At 38.9% G+C, this 15,648-nt stretch overlaps 2 protein-coding genes across 5 annotated transcripts in view; one reads left to right on the top strand and one right to left on the bottom strand.

The window, feature by feature from the left end:
• Positions 1 to 4: 4 nt before the first annotated feature.
• Positions 5 to 2,891, top strand: LOC112247780 (mediator of RNA polymerase II transcription subunit 11). The gene is made up of 3 exons (XM_042328159.1): positions 5 to 275; positions 1,880 to 2,010; positions 2,467 to 2,891. The coding sequence occupies exons 1-3, from the start codon at positions 206 to 208 to the stop codon at positions 2,608 to 2,610; spliced, it is 345 nt and encodes a 114-aa protein (XP_042184093.1). The 5' UTR covers positions 5 to 205; the 3' UTR covers positions 2,611 to 2,891.
• A 2,767-nt stretch (positions 2,892 to 5,658) lies between these two features.
• The window catches only part of LOC112247781 (arrestin red cell), a 111,208-nt gene continuing 101,218 nt past the window's right edge, over positions 5,659 to 15,648 (bottom strand). For 2 of the 4 annotated variants that reach the window (XM_042328153.1, XM_042328156.1), the window contains 4 exons: positions 8,236 to 8,319; positions 7,936 to 8,012; positions 7,780 to 7,834; positions 5,659 to 7,655 (listed from right to left, as the gene is read on the bottom strand). In XM_042328153.1, coding sequence (XP_042184087.1) covers positions 7,556 to 7,655; positions 7,780 to 7,834; positions 7,936 to 8,012; positions 8,236 to 8,319 — 316 coding nt within the window. In that variant the 3' untranslated portion in view covers positions 5,659 to 7,555. Of the gene's footprint in view, positions 7,656 to 7,779; positions 7,835 to 7,935; positions 8,013 to 8,235; positions 8,320 to 8,623; positions 9,280 to 15,648 lie in introns of those variants that run through there. The other 2 variants (XM_042328154.1, XM_042328155.1) reach the window with 2 other exon arrangements.

Raw genomic sequence — 15,648 nt, 5'->3', positions numbered from 1 at the left:
TGTTGACGTTGTTTCTATGCGCCCTTTCTCAGAAGGGCTTTTGATGATGTTCGCTTTCTTTGGTGTGTGGTTTTGACACGAATGAGTTTGGCAGCATTTTGGATTAATTCATTGAGTTAACGAACTGTTAGCTACGATATTGTGCCGTAGCCGTTTCTGTGAAGATTCGTTTCTCTGATTGTATTACTCCCTGTGAGTGAAAGTGATGGCGAATGACCGACTGAGAGCTTTGGAGGAGGTTGAGAATCAAATTGCAACGATTCTGCAGTGCGCCGGTTAGTAGCTACCGTTACTTAGTGTATAACGTTATCCCGGCCGGCAGCAACAACTGTTCAACTACTCTGTAATAAGAAACACGTACCTAGCTAGCTATATATTCCACCTGGGCACAGACGTCAGTTCAACGTCTGGTTTTGATTTACATCTGGTACACCTGGTTGAGTGAAATCAACAAAACATTTCACAGTGTAATTGGATTTACGTTAAAAGTTTAAAACAATACGAAATTACCTTAAGTTCATGACTTTGCAAATCTAATTCGTCTTCCTCGTTGATTCTACATCATCACATGGATTTGTTTATGACTTGGAAACGACGTTTATTGAACTAGTTTTTGCCCAGTGGGTTAGCTCTGATCCATAGTGCCCAGTGGGTTAGCTCTGATCCATAGTGCCCAGTGGGTTAGCTCTGATCCACAGTGCCCAGTGGGTTAGCTCTGATCCACAGTGCCCAGTGGGTTAGCTCTGATCCACAGTGCCCAGTGGGTTAGCTCTGATCCACAGTGCCCAGTGGGTTAGCTCTGATCCACAGTGCCCAGTGGGTTAGCTCTGATCCACAGTGCCCAGTGGGTTAGCTCTGATCCACAGTGCCCAGTGGGTTAGCTCTGATCCATAGTGCCCAGTGGGTTAGCTCTGATCCATAGTGCCCAGTGGGTTAGCTCTGATAGCTCTGATCCACAGTGCCCAGTGGGTTAGCTCTGATCCACAGTGCCCAGTGGGTTAGCTCTGATCCACAGTGCCCAGTGGGTTAGCTCTGATCCACAGTGCCCAGTGGGTTAGCTCTGATCCACAGTGCCCAGTGGGTTAGATCTGATCCACAGTGCCCAGTGGGTTAGCTCTGATCCACAGTGCCCAGTGGGTTAGATCTGATCCACAGTGCCCAGTGGGTTAGATCTGATCCACAGTGCCCAGTGGGTTAGATCTGATCCACAGTGCCCAGTGGGTTAGCCCCCAGTGATCCACAGTGCCCAGTGGGTTAGCTCTGATCCACAGTGCCCAGTGGGTTAGCTCTGATTCACAGTGCCCAGTGGGTTAGCTCTGATCCACAGTGTCCAGTGGGTTAGCTCTGATCCACAGTGCCCAGTGGGTTAGCTCTGATCCATAGTGCCCAGTGGGTTAGCTCTGATCCATAGTGCCCAGTGGGTTAGCTCTGATCCACAGTGCCCAGTGGGTTAGCTCTGATCCACAGTGCCCAGTGGGTTAGCTCTGATCCACAGTGCCCAGTGGGTTAGCTCTGATCCACAGTGCCCAGTGGGTTAGCTCTGATCCACAGTGCCCAGTGGGTTAGCTCTGATCCACAGTGCGGCTTACTGGACCAGAGCTAGCTATACCTGTGTCATGTTCCGTATAACTAGTTAGCTGTAGGTAGCCACACATTTATTCTATTAGAAATAGAGCTCTCAAAGGAATAGGCATTAATTTTTGCTCTATTATCTCTATATCTGTAGACTAGACTACTCTTTGGTAATGTTGATTTCTGTGCTCATATTCTGACTCCTACAGGTAACATCGCCTGGAGATGTTAAAGACAAGCACAATGTCAGTATCTGTACGTAAATACATATATGCCTAATACTGTTTACTGTGTTAATCTTCTCTAGGTAACATCGTGTTGGAGCTGTCTAAAGACAAGCACAATGCCAGTTTCCTGGACAGACAGCTTAGTCAGTTTACTGGCTCAGTCAGCAGAGTGGAGACTGAACTCAGCTCACAGATCAAATACCTCACACAGGTAGGACAAAGAAGAGACAGACACACACATGCGTGGCCTTGCACAGACACACACACACACACACATGGTGTGCCACACCGGGAACTGAAACATAGAAATGTAACTTGCCAGTGTAGATATGACTCTAATTATGTGACTACACTATAGCCTATTGGCTTTTCTAAGTACAATAGTAGCATAGATTCTTTCTGCATCAAAGTTATGCATATTTCACATTCATCTAGTAGTGTAGCATTCTGCGAGTCAGAACGGCCCACATTCACCTGGTAGTGTAGCATTCTGCTAGTCAGAACGGCCCACATTCACCTGGTAGTGTAGCATTCTGCTAGTCAGAACGGCCCACATTCATCTGGTAGTGTAGCATTCTGCTAGTCAGAACGGCCCACATTCACCTAACTGAACACTTACATTTCTCCCTTTAACACACTGCCTTCTCTCTCTCTCTCTCCCCTGCAGGTTGCCACAGGCCAGCCCCACGAAGGCTCCACATACTCAGCTAGGAAGGACTGTCAGATGGCCCTGAACAGAGCAGAGTACGCCAGGGTCAAACTGGGAGAGCTGGGACGCACCTGCGAAGTCATGCTGGATCCACAACCCTGAGAGAAAACAGTCACACCAGAACGATGGTCTGGAGAGCGCAGTAGGTGGATGTTTCCATGACTTGTTGTCACCGTGGTGTGTTTGCACCACCTGCCGCAGAGAGATGGGGTCTGAAATACTTTTCTTAAGTTTTTCATTTTTCTATGATATTAGTCAGAAAATGTATCTGGCTATGTTTTGTAATAAAGTTAGTGTTTCATTACATTTCCCTATTTGTTTGGTACATTCCTTCATATTGTATACACACAGTACACACTAACAAATAAACACACTGAGACCTGTTTTGTATGTTAACTGTTTTTAAAAATGGACATTTTCTAAAATGCAGTACAAAATAAAGAAGCGACATATATTCTCCAATGCTTTTTAAACATTTTTACATTTTTTTTTTCATTGTGATTTTGTTCAATTTTATTGACTAAAATAACATATTGCTAATACAGTATCTTGGTTTCCTTAATAACAATATACTTTGTCTTACTTTATCTGTGAATTTATTAAATTATCAGGTAGCGTTTAAGTATAGTTCTCTATGAATCTCAATTTTAGCAGTAGTAATAGTTGTAGTAGCTTAAAATTGTCCTTAAAAGAAAATAGAAATCTTGACTCAATTAGTTACACAATAGTCTACAAACCAACATGATTCCGTGCATTTCCATGGATACCTCAACTAAGGTGGAAGGGGGAAAAAAATAGAAGATCTTTGTTTTTAAAGGGGAAGTTAAGTATTTTACTGAGTGTTTTTAGATGGTTCCTCAACCTAAAAGTAGTCTATGGGGAAACTAATCCACGGTTAAGTTGTGAAATACTGAACTTCCACTTTATTTTTCGCTACACTTGACAGGTTTATAGACCGACGAAGACAATCACCCTTCAGATTGACAAACAAAGGAAGATCTGGTAACACAACTACCTGAAGTGGTTTCTTGCAAAGTCTTATAATGCCTTATAAACATTCATAGCACCTTATGATGCAGTCATAAAACATGATATAACTGAATATTTAAGCAGCCACAAGAGGCCCCCTTAGCTGTGACATCATCAATATATGACAGCCTTTCATGCCTTATTTCCTTTACCACAGTTTCATCATCCATTGTGGCTGTTTATAAGGGTGCTATGAAGGTTTATAAGGCATACTGCTTCATAAGAGGCCACTTTAAATACAAAATAGCTCATTGTAACATTTACATGGTCCCTAAGAGAGGTTCTGAATGTTCTACATCACTAAATTGTTCATAATGTTTTAAGACACTGCATTTTTAGAATGCCATGCGTCGATCCATTCATAACATGAACACAGTGTGACGTTTATTACCTTCTTATGAACCTTTATAACCTAATTGTGAAGCTTCATGACTAGTGTGTTGTGATTGACATCACACCCATAGAAATATAATTACAAGAAGGGAAATAAACATGACTTGAATGGAGATGTCAATTCTAGAAATTCTCTTTCTACGATTACACCCTGTTCCTATGACGTCATCATCTGGGTGTTAGTAACAGTATGGTGCATTCAAAGGGGTAAAAACGAATGTGCAATATTGTTTGTTATCGTGACTATCAATATAAATCTCATTAACCATGGACAATTGTTGATGGGTTTACACAAGTTGAATGAGGCCACACATTTCATGTTAAAAAAGAACATTATTGTCATTGAACCAAAATGGCGACAGCTACAATCAATTCAACACTTTTCATAAGAAGAGGTGATCAGTGTTGTTACATTGCATTTGCTGGCTTAGTCATTTGTTCCTCTTGGCTTGCCATAGTTGAAGCTTGTCCTGCTTTGAAATGGTACATTAGGTGGGTAGGTTTCCCCTTTCCACTCTGATAAATGAGCCAAGTGTCAATCGATCAATCAATCCTCCCTATCTATCTTCATTCATAACTGACTGCAAAGTACTCTGTAATACCCTATGAAGTGTCTACAATCTAGATGATACAGTAGTAGCCCATCTTTTCATATCCTGGTCCCGAGGGGCCCCTGGTTATTCTGATTTCCTATACAATTCAAAACAGAACTTATCTATCAAACTTAAAGTGGACTTATGAAACTACATTCAATTGATGAAGTATGTTTAAATTAAGTTGATAGATAATTGTAAGTTAACTGACTGAATGAAAAAGTTTCAGAACTAAGACCAGCATACTAAGGGGTCCTTGAGAACCTGGATTTGGGATTCTGTGACTGATTATCCTATAAACCGTGGGATTCTGTGACTGATCATCCTATAAACTGGGATTCTGTGACTGATTATCCTATAAACTGGGATTCTATGACTGATTATCCTATAAACTGGGATTCTATGACTGGTTATCCTATAAACTGGGATTCTGTGACTGATCATCCTATAAACTGTGGGATTCTGTGACTGATTATCCTATAAACTGTGGGATTCTGTGACTGATTATCCTATAAACTGTGGGACTCTGTGACTGATTATCCTATAAACTGTGGGATTCTGTGACTGATTATCCTATAAACTGTGGGATTCTGTGACTGATTATCCTATAAACTGTGGGATTCTGTGACTGATTATCCTATAAACGGTGGATTCTGTGACTGATTATCCTATAAACTGTGGGATTCTGTGACTGATTATCCTATAAATGGTGGATTCTGTGACTGATTATCCTATAAACTGTGCTCGGTCATTGGACTGCAGTGTTCTATAGTGAACACCTATTGGCTGTTGAGTTGAACGGAACAGTACGAATATTTACAGCAGTTGGTTCATATCACCTATGACTTTTTAACAATAAAAAATAAAACAATGTTTTAGGAATAAAATACAAATAATGGCAACATTTAAGTACGTATATATCTCTGGCGATTATTACAACAAAAATATAACTTTTTTTTCTCCATCAATTTCCCTCCCTCCCACCCCTTCCCTCCCACCCCTTCCCCTTCCCCCCCCACCCCTTCCCTCCCACCCCTTCCCCCCACCCCTTCCCTCCCACCCCTTATCTCCCACCCCTTATCTCCCACCCCTTCCCTCCCAACCCTTATCTCCCACCCCTTCCCTCCCACCCCCTTTCCCCTGCTCCCTACATTGGTGATTCTGATGATTGAGGCTTAAGTTGGATGCTGGTAGGTTTAAGAGGTTGGTCAATGTTAAACTTCGCACAATTGAGGTAGAAGTCACTCCCTAACCACAGATCTAGGATCAGATTACCCTACACCAGGGTTTCCCAAACTCAGTCCCGGGGCCCCTCTGGGAGCACGCTTTGGGTTTTCCCCCAGCACTAACTACACAGCTGATTCAAATAATCAACTAATCATCAAGCTTTGATCATTTGAATCAGCTGTGTTGTGTTAGGGCAAAAAACAAAACATGTACCCCTTTGGGTCCAGAGGACCATGTTTGAGAACCGCTGCCCTACACCAAAATAATCTTACCCTGTATCAGTGGAGGGGGAAACTTCCACCTACAACCTCCTTTAAATACTCTATTAATAGACCTGCAGAAGACTACAGCTTTTCAAACACCAGGGGGCACCCTTTGTGAGCTGTCAAAAAAATATCCTTGGCTGATCTACCTGGTCGATCTGATCTACCTGGTTGACCTGGTCGATCAAAATTAATAAGATTATATTGACGGGGGGACCTGATCCTAGATCAGCACTCCTACTCCTCTCGAAAACCACAGCTTTATAATTGGCCCAGTACAGTACAGTAGGCTATCGTCATAGACATGAGCCCTGATCTTATTGACAGTTTGGGTCGATCAAACTGCCACCTGACCTACCAAGAAAATGACTTTGGGCAAATCATGAATGTGAAAAAATAGCTATTTATCGTGTTTATGGCATCCGCTGAATGTAGGGTGTGTGTGTAGGTTTTGCTGCCTGAAGTCTCCTATGTAGTCCTTAACAGAATACACTGTCTGTACATACAATCACCTGCATCCTCACGCTGACTGCATCACACTCACACCCTCAGTGTAACTTAACTACACTGAGACGCTCACTGTAGCTGACTGTAAGTACACTTTACACCCTGCGACAATAACTAAGTGCACTACACACACAGGACACTTACACACTCACTCCCTCACTGTGAGGATATGTAATCGTTTCACACTTGCCATAAAGGGGTAAAGTATTGAGTTACATAGTGGGTATAATGGGTGTCAAGGACAAGGTAAAGGTGTATTAACAACAATATAATTACAGTGTAATAACTGGTTATAACTATGTCATAACAATGAAATTAACTAAACTATTAAACTCATGTTCCCTCTAAGTAGTTGTGCAGCATCGCAGTCCTGTACATTACAGTTACATATAGGATTGCCTAAATTCCCCAAACTTTCCTCAAAATTCCCAGGTTTTCACAGAAATCTTGGTTGGATCTTGGATGGAAGATTCCCAGAATCAGGGGAAAATAAGTTGGAAATCCAGATTCTTCTGACCAGAATTTTGGGAAAATCTGGGAATTTGGGGAATTTTGCAACCTTAGGTACATGTTATTCAATCATGTAAATAATGACAAATGTATATCTGTCTGTCTACCCACTTCTTATAAAGCTGGGACCGATAGAGTATATAGAACATAGAACATCAACCCTGAATCAAAGAATGGATCCAAAACATATAGAAGGATTTCCTAAAACAGAGACTGGACTCGACACTCCTATAAATCCCTCCATCTCTCTCTCTCATTCTCTCTGTTTCATCTCTCATTCTCTCTGTTTCTCAAACAAACGCGTGACAAAACAAAGGAGTAGAAATGGAAAATCCCATCAAAGATGTACAAGAAAGAAGAGAGAAGAAGAAGGAGAAGGCGGGGGGGGTGAAAAATAGAATACATATGAGTGCTCCTGCTCCCCCTTTCTGAAGTTGAGCCTACTGGCCTGGAGACACCATGAGACCAGGGACTCGCCTAGCACCTCTCCCCAGGTTCAGGTGCATGGTCCTGGGGGAGGGAGAGCTAGCACAAGTGGTCATCCTCATCCTTATCATCCTTCGTTCCTTTCAGCCGCAGACGGGCAAAGTCCTCGAACACAAAGTCATCATCCTGAGAGAAATTACTGACAGAGAGATGGAGGAGCAATGAAGGGAGGGAGAAGGAGGAAGAGAGATTAAAATTGTGTTCAACAAACAAGGTTACATTTAATTTAAATTTGAGATACACAAACACTTTCTCTCTCTTACTTTGTCTCAAACTCTATCAGGTTACTGCCAACTGGGGCATCTGTTTCTGGGACGACTGTGGGTGGAAAGTAATGGTATTTCAAAACAGGTAAATATTCCCCAAAAAACACTTTTCTAAAACATATGTTTCTCCATTGAACACACATTGGTCTGTACCTGATTGAGGTCTGGAGATGGGTAGGTCAGAGGGTTTGGGGTGCATTAGAACAAAAGGCAGCTCCACCGAGACATCCCTGTACAGAGCACACACAGTTATGTTGGACCTGTGCCAGAACACACATTAGGCAGAGATGAACTGATACCCAGAGAACATTCCAGTGTAATCCAGGTGGAAACATTCACTTACAACCACTACATAAATCTATGTTAGACAGTGTAGGAGCAAAGATGCAGCCTACCCTCCGTGAGACAACACTAGTTTGAGCGTGTGTGTGTGTGTGTGTGTATGTAACGCACCCTCCACGAGACACCACTAGTTTGACCTTGACTCTGTAGGACACCAGGATCCCCAGAACCTCCTTATTGGACACATCTTTCACTCTGGAACACATCAAACAGAACCTCCTTATTGGACACATCTTTCACTCTGGAACACATCAAACAGAACCTCCTTATTGGATCATCTTTCACACTGGAACACATCAAACAGAACCTCCTTATTGGATCATCTTTCACTCTGGAACACATCAAACAGAACCTCCTTATTGGATCATCTTTCACTCTGGAACACATCAAACAGAACCTCCTTATTGGATCATCTTTCACTCTGGAACACATCAAACAGAACCTCCTTATTGGAACACATCTTTCACTCTGGAACACATCAAACAGAACCTCCTTATTGGATACATCTTTCACTCTGGAACACATCAAACAGAACCTCCTTATTGGAACACATCTTTCACTCTGGAACACATCAAACAGAACCTCCTTATTGGAACACATCTTTCACTCTGGAACACATCAAACAGAACCTCCTTATTGGATCATCTTTCACTCTGGAACACATCAAACAGAACCTCCTTATTGGACACATCTTTCACTCTGGAACACATCAAACAGAACCTCCTTATTGGATACATCTTTCACTCTGGAACACATCAAACAGAACCTCCTTATTGGAACACATCTTTCACTCTGGAACACATCAAACAGAACCTCCTTATTGGACACATCTTTCACTCTGGAACACATCAAACAGAACCTCCTTATTGGAACATCTTTCACTCTGGAACACATCAAACAGAACCTCCTTATTGGATCATCTTTCACTCTGGAACACATCAAACAGAACCTCCTTATTGGATCATCTTTCACTCTGGAACACATCAAACAGAACCTCCTTATTGGATCATCTTTCACTCTGGAACACATCAAACAGAACCTCCTTATTGGACACATCTTTCACTCTGGAACACATCAAACAGAACCTCCTTATTGGATCATCTTTCACTCTGGAACACATCAAACAGAACCTCCTTATTGGACACATCTTTCACTCTGGAACACATCAAACAGAACCTCCTTATTGGATCATCTTTCACTCTGGAACACATCAAACAGAACCTCCTTATTGGATCATCTTTCACTCTGGAACACATCAAACAGAACCTCCTTATTGGATCATCTTTCACTCTGGAACACATCAAACAGAACCTCTTTATTGGAACACATCTTTCACTCTGGAACACATCAAACAGAACCTCCTTGTTGGACACATCAAACAGAACTTCCTTATTGGACACATCAAACAGAACCTCCTTATTGGACACATCAAACAGAACCTCCTTTTTGGACACATCAAACAGAACCTCCTTATTGGACACATCAAACAGAACCTCCTTATTGGACACATCAAACAGAACCTCCTTATTGGACACATCAAACAGAACCTCCTTATTGGACACATCAAACAGAACCTCCTTTTTGGACACATCAAACAGAACCTCCTTATTGGACACATCAAACAGAACCTCCTTATTGGACACATCAAACAGAACCTCCTTATTGGACACATCAAACAGAACCTCCTTTTTGGACACATCAAACAGAACCTCCTTTTTGGACACATCAAACAGAACCAGACACAAACTAACACAACATTTAGAGACCAGAGGACAACTGCAGGCATGTACAGTGGGGCAAAAAAAGTATTTAGTCAGCCACCAATTGTGCATGTTCTCCCACTTAAAAAGATGAGAGAGGCCTGTAATTTTCATCATAGGTACACTTCAACTATGACAGACAAAATGAGAAGAAAAAAATCCAGAAAATCACATTGTAGGATTTTTAATGAATTTATTTTCAAATTATGGTGGAAAATAAGTATTTGGTCAATAACAAAAGTTTCTCAATACTTTGTTATATACCCTTTGTTGGCAATGTTTCTATACATGTGTGTGTGTGTGTGTGATTCTATACATGTGTTTCTATACATGTTTGTGCGTGTGTGATTCTATACACGTGTGTGTGTGATTCTATACATGTGTGTGTGTGTTTCTACACGTGTGTGTGTGTGTGTTTGTGTTTCTATATGTGTGTGTTTCTATACGTGTGTGTGTGATTCTATACATGTGTGTGTGTTTCTACACGTGTGTGTTTCTATATGTGTGTGTGTTTGTGTTTCTATATGTGTGTGTGTTTGTATATGTGTGTGTGTTTCTATATGTGTGTGTGTTTGTATATGTGTGTGTGTTTCTATATATGTGTGTGTGTTTCTATATGTGTGTGTGTTTCTATATATGTGTGTGTGTTTGTATATGTGTGTGTGTGTTTGTATATGTGTGTGTGTTTGTATATGTGTGTGTGTTTCTATATGTGTGTGTGTTTCTATATGTGTGTGTGTTTCTATATATGTGTGTGTGTTTGTATATGTGTGTGTGTTTGTATATGTGTGTGTTTTCTATATGTGTGTGTTTTCTATATGTGTGTGTTTTCTATATGTGTGTGTGTTTCTATATGTGTGTGTGTTTCTATATGTGTGTGTGTTTCTATATGTGTGTGTGTTTTTACACGTGTGTGTGTTTCTATATGTGTGTGTTTCTATATGTGTGTGTGTTTCTATGTGTGTGTGTTTCTATATGTGTGTGTTTCTATATGTGTGTGTGTTTCTATATGTGTGTGTGTTTCTATATGTGTGTGTGTTTCTATATGTGTGTGTGTGTGTTTCTATATGTGTGTGTGTTTCTATATGTGTGTGTGTGTGTGTTTCTATATGTGTGTGTGTTTCTATATGTGTGTGTGTTTCTATATGTGTGTGTGTTTCTATATGTGTGTGTGTTTCTATATGTGTGTGTGTTTCTATATGTGTGTGTGTTTCTATATGTGTGTGTGTTTCTATATGTGTGTGTGTTTCTATATGTGTGTGTTTCTATATGTGTGTATGTTTCTATATGTGTGTGTGTGTTTCTATATGTGTGTGTGTTTCTATATGTGTGTGTGTGTGTATATGTGTGTGTTTTCTATATGTGTGTGTGTTTCTATATGTGTGTGTTTCTATATGTGTGTGTGTTTCTATATGTGTGTGTGTTTCTATATGTGTGTGTGTTTTCTATATGTGTGTGTGTTTCTATATGTGTGTGTGTTTCTATATGTGTGTGTGTTTCTATATGTGTGTGTTTCTATATGTGTGTGTGTTTTCTATATATATGTGTGTGTTTCTATATGTGTGTGTGTTTCTATATGTGTGTGTGTTTCTATATGTGTGTGTGTTTCTATATGTGTGTGTGTTTCTATATGTGTGTGTGTGTTCTATATGTGTGTGTGTTTCTATATGTGTGTGTGTGTGTGTGTTTCTATATGTGTGTGTGTTTCTATATGTGTGTGTGTTTCTATACGTGTGTGTGTGTGTGTTTCTATATGTGTGTGTTTCTATATGTGTGTGTGTTTCTATATGTGTGTGTGTTTCTATATGTGTGTGTGTTTCTATATGTGTGTGTGTTTCTATATGTGTGTGTGTTTCTATATGTGTGTGTGTTTCTATATGTGTGTGTTTCTATATGTGTTGTGTTTCTATATGTGTGTGTGTTTCTATATGTGTGTTTTCTATACGTGTGTGTGTTTCTATATGTGTGTGTGTTTCTATATGTGTGTGTGTTTCTATATGTGTGTGTGTTTCTATATGTGTGTGTGTTTCTATATGTGTGTGTGTTTCTATATGTGTGTGTGTTTCTATATGTGTGTGTGTTTCTATATGTGTGTGTGTTTCTATATGTGTGTGTGTTTCTATATGTGTGTGTGTTTTTCTATATGTGTGTGTGTTTTTCTATATGTGTGTGTGTTTCTATATGTGTGTGTGTTTCTATATGTGTGTGTGTTTCTATATGTGTGTGTTTCTATATGTGTGTGTGTTTCTATATGTGTGTGTGTTTCTATATGTGTGTGTGTTTCTATATGTGTGTGTTTCTATATGTGTGTGTGTTTCTATATGTGTGTGTGTTTCTATATGTGTGTGTTTCTATATGTGTGTGTGTTTCTATATGTGTGTGTGTTTCTATATGTGTGTGTTTCTATATGTGTGTGTTTCTATATGTGTGTGTGTTTCTATATGTGTGTGTGTTTCTATATGTGTGTGTGTTTCTATATGTGTGTGTTTCTATATGTGTGTGTGTTTCTATATGTGTGTGTGTTTCTATATGTGTGTGTTTTCTATATGGTGTGTTTCTATATGTGTGTGTGTTTCTATATGTGTGTGTGTTTCTATATGTGTGTGTGTTGTGTTTCTATATGTGTGTGTGTTTGTTTCTATATGTGTGTGTGTTTCTATATGTGTGTGTTTTCTATATGTGTGTGTGTTTTCTATATGTGTGTGTGTTTCTATATGTGTGTGTGTTTCTATATGTGTGTGTGTTTCTATATGTGTGTGTGTTTCTATATGTGTGTGTGTTTCTATATGTGTGTGTGTGTGTTTCTATATGTGTGTGTGTTTCTATATGTGTGTGTTTTCTATATGTGTGTGTGTTTCTATATGTGTGTGTGTTTCTATATGTGTGTGTGTTTCTATATGTGTGTGTGTTTCTATATGTGTGTGTGTTTCTATATGTGTGTGTGTTTCTATATGTGTGTGTGTTTCTATATGTGTGTGTTTCTATGTGTGTGTGTTTCTATATGTGTGTGTGTTTCTATATGTGTGTGTGTTTCTATATGTGTGTGTGTTTCTATATGTGTGTGTTTCTATATGTGTGTGTGTTTCTATATGTGTGTGTGTTTCTATATGTGTGTGTGTTTCTATATGTGTGTGTGTTTCTATATGTGTGTGTGTTTCTATATGTGTGTGTGTTTCTATATGTGTGTGTGTTTCTATATGTGTGTGTGTTTCTATATGTGTGTGTGTTTCTATATGTGTGTGTGTGTGTGTTTCTATATGTGTGTGTGTGTGTGTTTCTATATGTGTGTGTGTTTCTATATGTGTGTGTGTTTCTATATGTGTGTGTGTTTCTATATGTGTGTGTGTTTCTATATGTGTGTGTGTTTCTATATGTGTGTGTGTTTCTATATGTGTGTGTGTTTCTATATGTGTGTGTGTTTCTATATGTGTGTGTGTTTCTATATGTGTGTGTGTTTGTTTCTATATGTGTGTGTGTTTCTATATGTGTGTGTGTTTCTATATGTGTGTGTGTTTCTATATGTGTGTGTGTTTCTATATGTGTGTGTGTTTCTATATGTGTGTGTGTTTCTATATGTGTGTGTGTGTTTATATGTGTGTGTGTTTCTATATGTGTGTGTGTGTGTTTCTATATGTGTGTGTGTTTCTATATGTGTGTGTGTTGTTTCTATATGTGTGTGTGTTTCTATATGTGTGTGTGTTTCTATATGTGTGTGTGTTTCTATATGTGTGTGTGTTTCTATATGTGTGTGTGTTTGTTTTCTATATGTGTGTGTGTTCTATATGTGTGTGTGTTTCTATATGTGTGTGTGTTTCTATATGTGTGTGTTTCTATATGTGTGTGTGTTTCTATATGTGTGTGTGTTTCTATATGTGTGTGTGTTTCTATATGTGTGTGTGTTTCTATATGTGTGTGTGTTTCTATATGTGTGTGTGTTTCTATATGTGTGTGTGTTTCTATATGTGTGTGTGTTTCTATATGTGTGTGTGTTTCTATATGTGTGTGTGTTTCTATATGTGTGTGTGTTTGTTTCTATATGTGTGTGTGTTTCTATATGTGTGTGTGTTTCTATATGTGTGTGTGTTTCTATATGTGTGTGTTTCTATATGTGTGTGTTTTCTATATGTGTGTGTGTTTCTATATGTGTGTGTGTTTCTATATGTGTGTGTTTTCTATATGTGTGTGTGTTTCTTTCTATATGTGTGTGTGTTTCTATATGTGTGTGTTTCTATATGTGTGTGTGTTTCTATATGTGTGTGTGTTTCTATATGTGTGTGTTTCTATATGTGTGTGTGTTTGTTTCTATATGTGTGTGTGTTTCTATATGTGTGTGTGTTTCTATATGTGTGTGTGTTTCTATATGTGTGTGTGTTTCTATATGTGTGTGTGTTTCTATATGTGTGTGTGTTTCTATATGTGTGTGTGTTTCTATATGTGTGTGTTTCTATATGTGTGTGTGTTTCTATATGTGTGTGTGTTTCTATATGTGTGTGTGTTTCTATATGTGTGTGTGTTTCTATATGTGTGTGTGTTTCTATATGTGTGTGTGTGTTGTTTCTATATGTGTGTGTGTGTGTGTTTTCTATATGTGTGTGTTTCTATATGTGTGTGTGTTTCTATATGTGTGTGTTTCTATATGTGTGTGTGTTTCTATATGTGTGTGTGTTTTTCTATATGTGTGTGTTTCTATATGTGTGTGTGTTTCTATATGTGTGTGTGTTTCTATATGTGTGTGTTTCTATATGTGTGTGTTTCTATATGTGTGTGTGTTTCTATATGTGTGTGTGTTTCTATATGTGTGTGTTTCTATATGTGTGTGTGTTTCTATATGTGTGTGTGTTTCTATATGTGTGTGTGTTTCTATATGTGTGTGTGTTTCTATATGTGTGTGTTTTCTATATGTGTGTGTGTTTCTATATGTGTGTGTGTTTCTATATGTGTGTGTTTTCTATATGTGTGTGTGTTTCTATATGTGTGTGTGTTTCTATATGTGTGTGTGTTTCTATATGTGTGTGTGTTTCTATATGTGTGTGTGTTGTGTGTTTCTATATGTGTGTGTGTTTCTATATGTGTGTGTGTTTCTATATGTGTGTGTGTTTCTATATGTGTGTGTGTTTCTATATGTGTGTGTGTTTCTATATGTGTGTGTGTGTTTCTATATGTGTGTGTGTTTCTATATGTGTGTGTGTTTCTATATGTGTGTGTGTTTCTATATGTGTGTGTGTTTCTATATGTGTGTGTGTTTCTATATGTGTGTGTGTGTGTGTGTTTCTATATGTGTGTGTTTCTATATGTGTGTGTGTTTCTATATGTGTGTGTGTTTCTATATGTGTGTGTGTTTCTATATGTGTGTGTGTTTCTATATGTGTGTGTGTTTCTATATGTGTGTGTGTTTCTATATGTGTGTGTGTTTCTATATGTGTGTGTGTTTCTATATGTGTGTGTGTTTCTATATGTGTGTGTGTTTCTATATGTGTGTGTGTGTGTTGTCTATATGTGTGTGTGTTTCTATATGTGTGTGTGTTTCTATATGTGTGTGTGTTTCTATATGTGTGTGTGTTTCTATATGTGTGTGTGTTTCTATATGTGTGTGTGTTTTCTATATGTGTGTGTGTTTCTATATGTGTGTGTGTTTCTATATGTGTGTGTGTTTCTATATGTGTGTGTGTTTCTATATGTGTGTGTGTTTCTATATGTGTGTGTGTTTCTATATGTGTGTGTGTTTCTATATGTGTGTGTGTTTCTATATGTGTGTGTGTTTGTC

This window comes from Oncorhynchus tshawytscha, linkage group LG10 (assembly GCF_018296145.1).
Source record: "Oncorhynchus tshawytscha isolate Ot180627B linkage group LG10, Otsh_v2.0, whole genome shotgun sequence".
NCBI lineage: Eukaryota > Metazoa > Chordata > Actinopteri > Salmoniformes > Salmonidae > Oncorhynchus > Oncorhynchus tshawytscha.
The sequence above is the reverse complement of the archived record's forward strand: the minus strand, read 5'-3'. Positions and strand labels throughout refer to the sequence as shown.

Excerpts from the sequence above, each read along its gene's own strand:
- LOC112247780 (XM_042328159.1), top strand. The coding sequence starts at position 206 with ATGGCGAATGACCGACTGAGAGCTTTGGAGGAGGTTGAGAATCAAATT. Across the intron at positions 276-1,879 it reads AACGATTCTGCAGTGCGCCG|GTAACATCGTGTTGGAGCTG; the intron begins GTTAGTAGCTAC and ends AATCTTCTCTAG. Across the intron at positions 2,011-2,466 it reads AGATCAAATACCTCACACAG|GTTGCCACAGGCCAGCCCCA; the intron begins GTAGGACAAAGA and ends TCTCCCCTGCAG.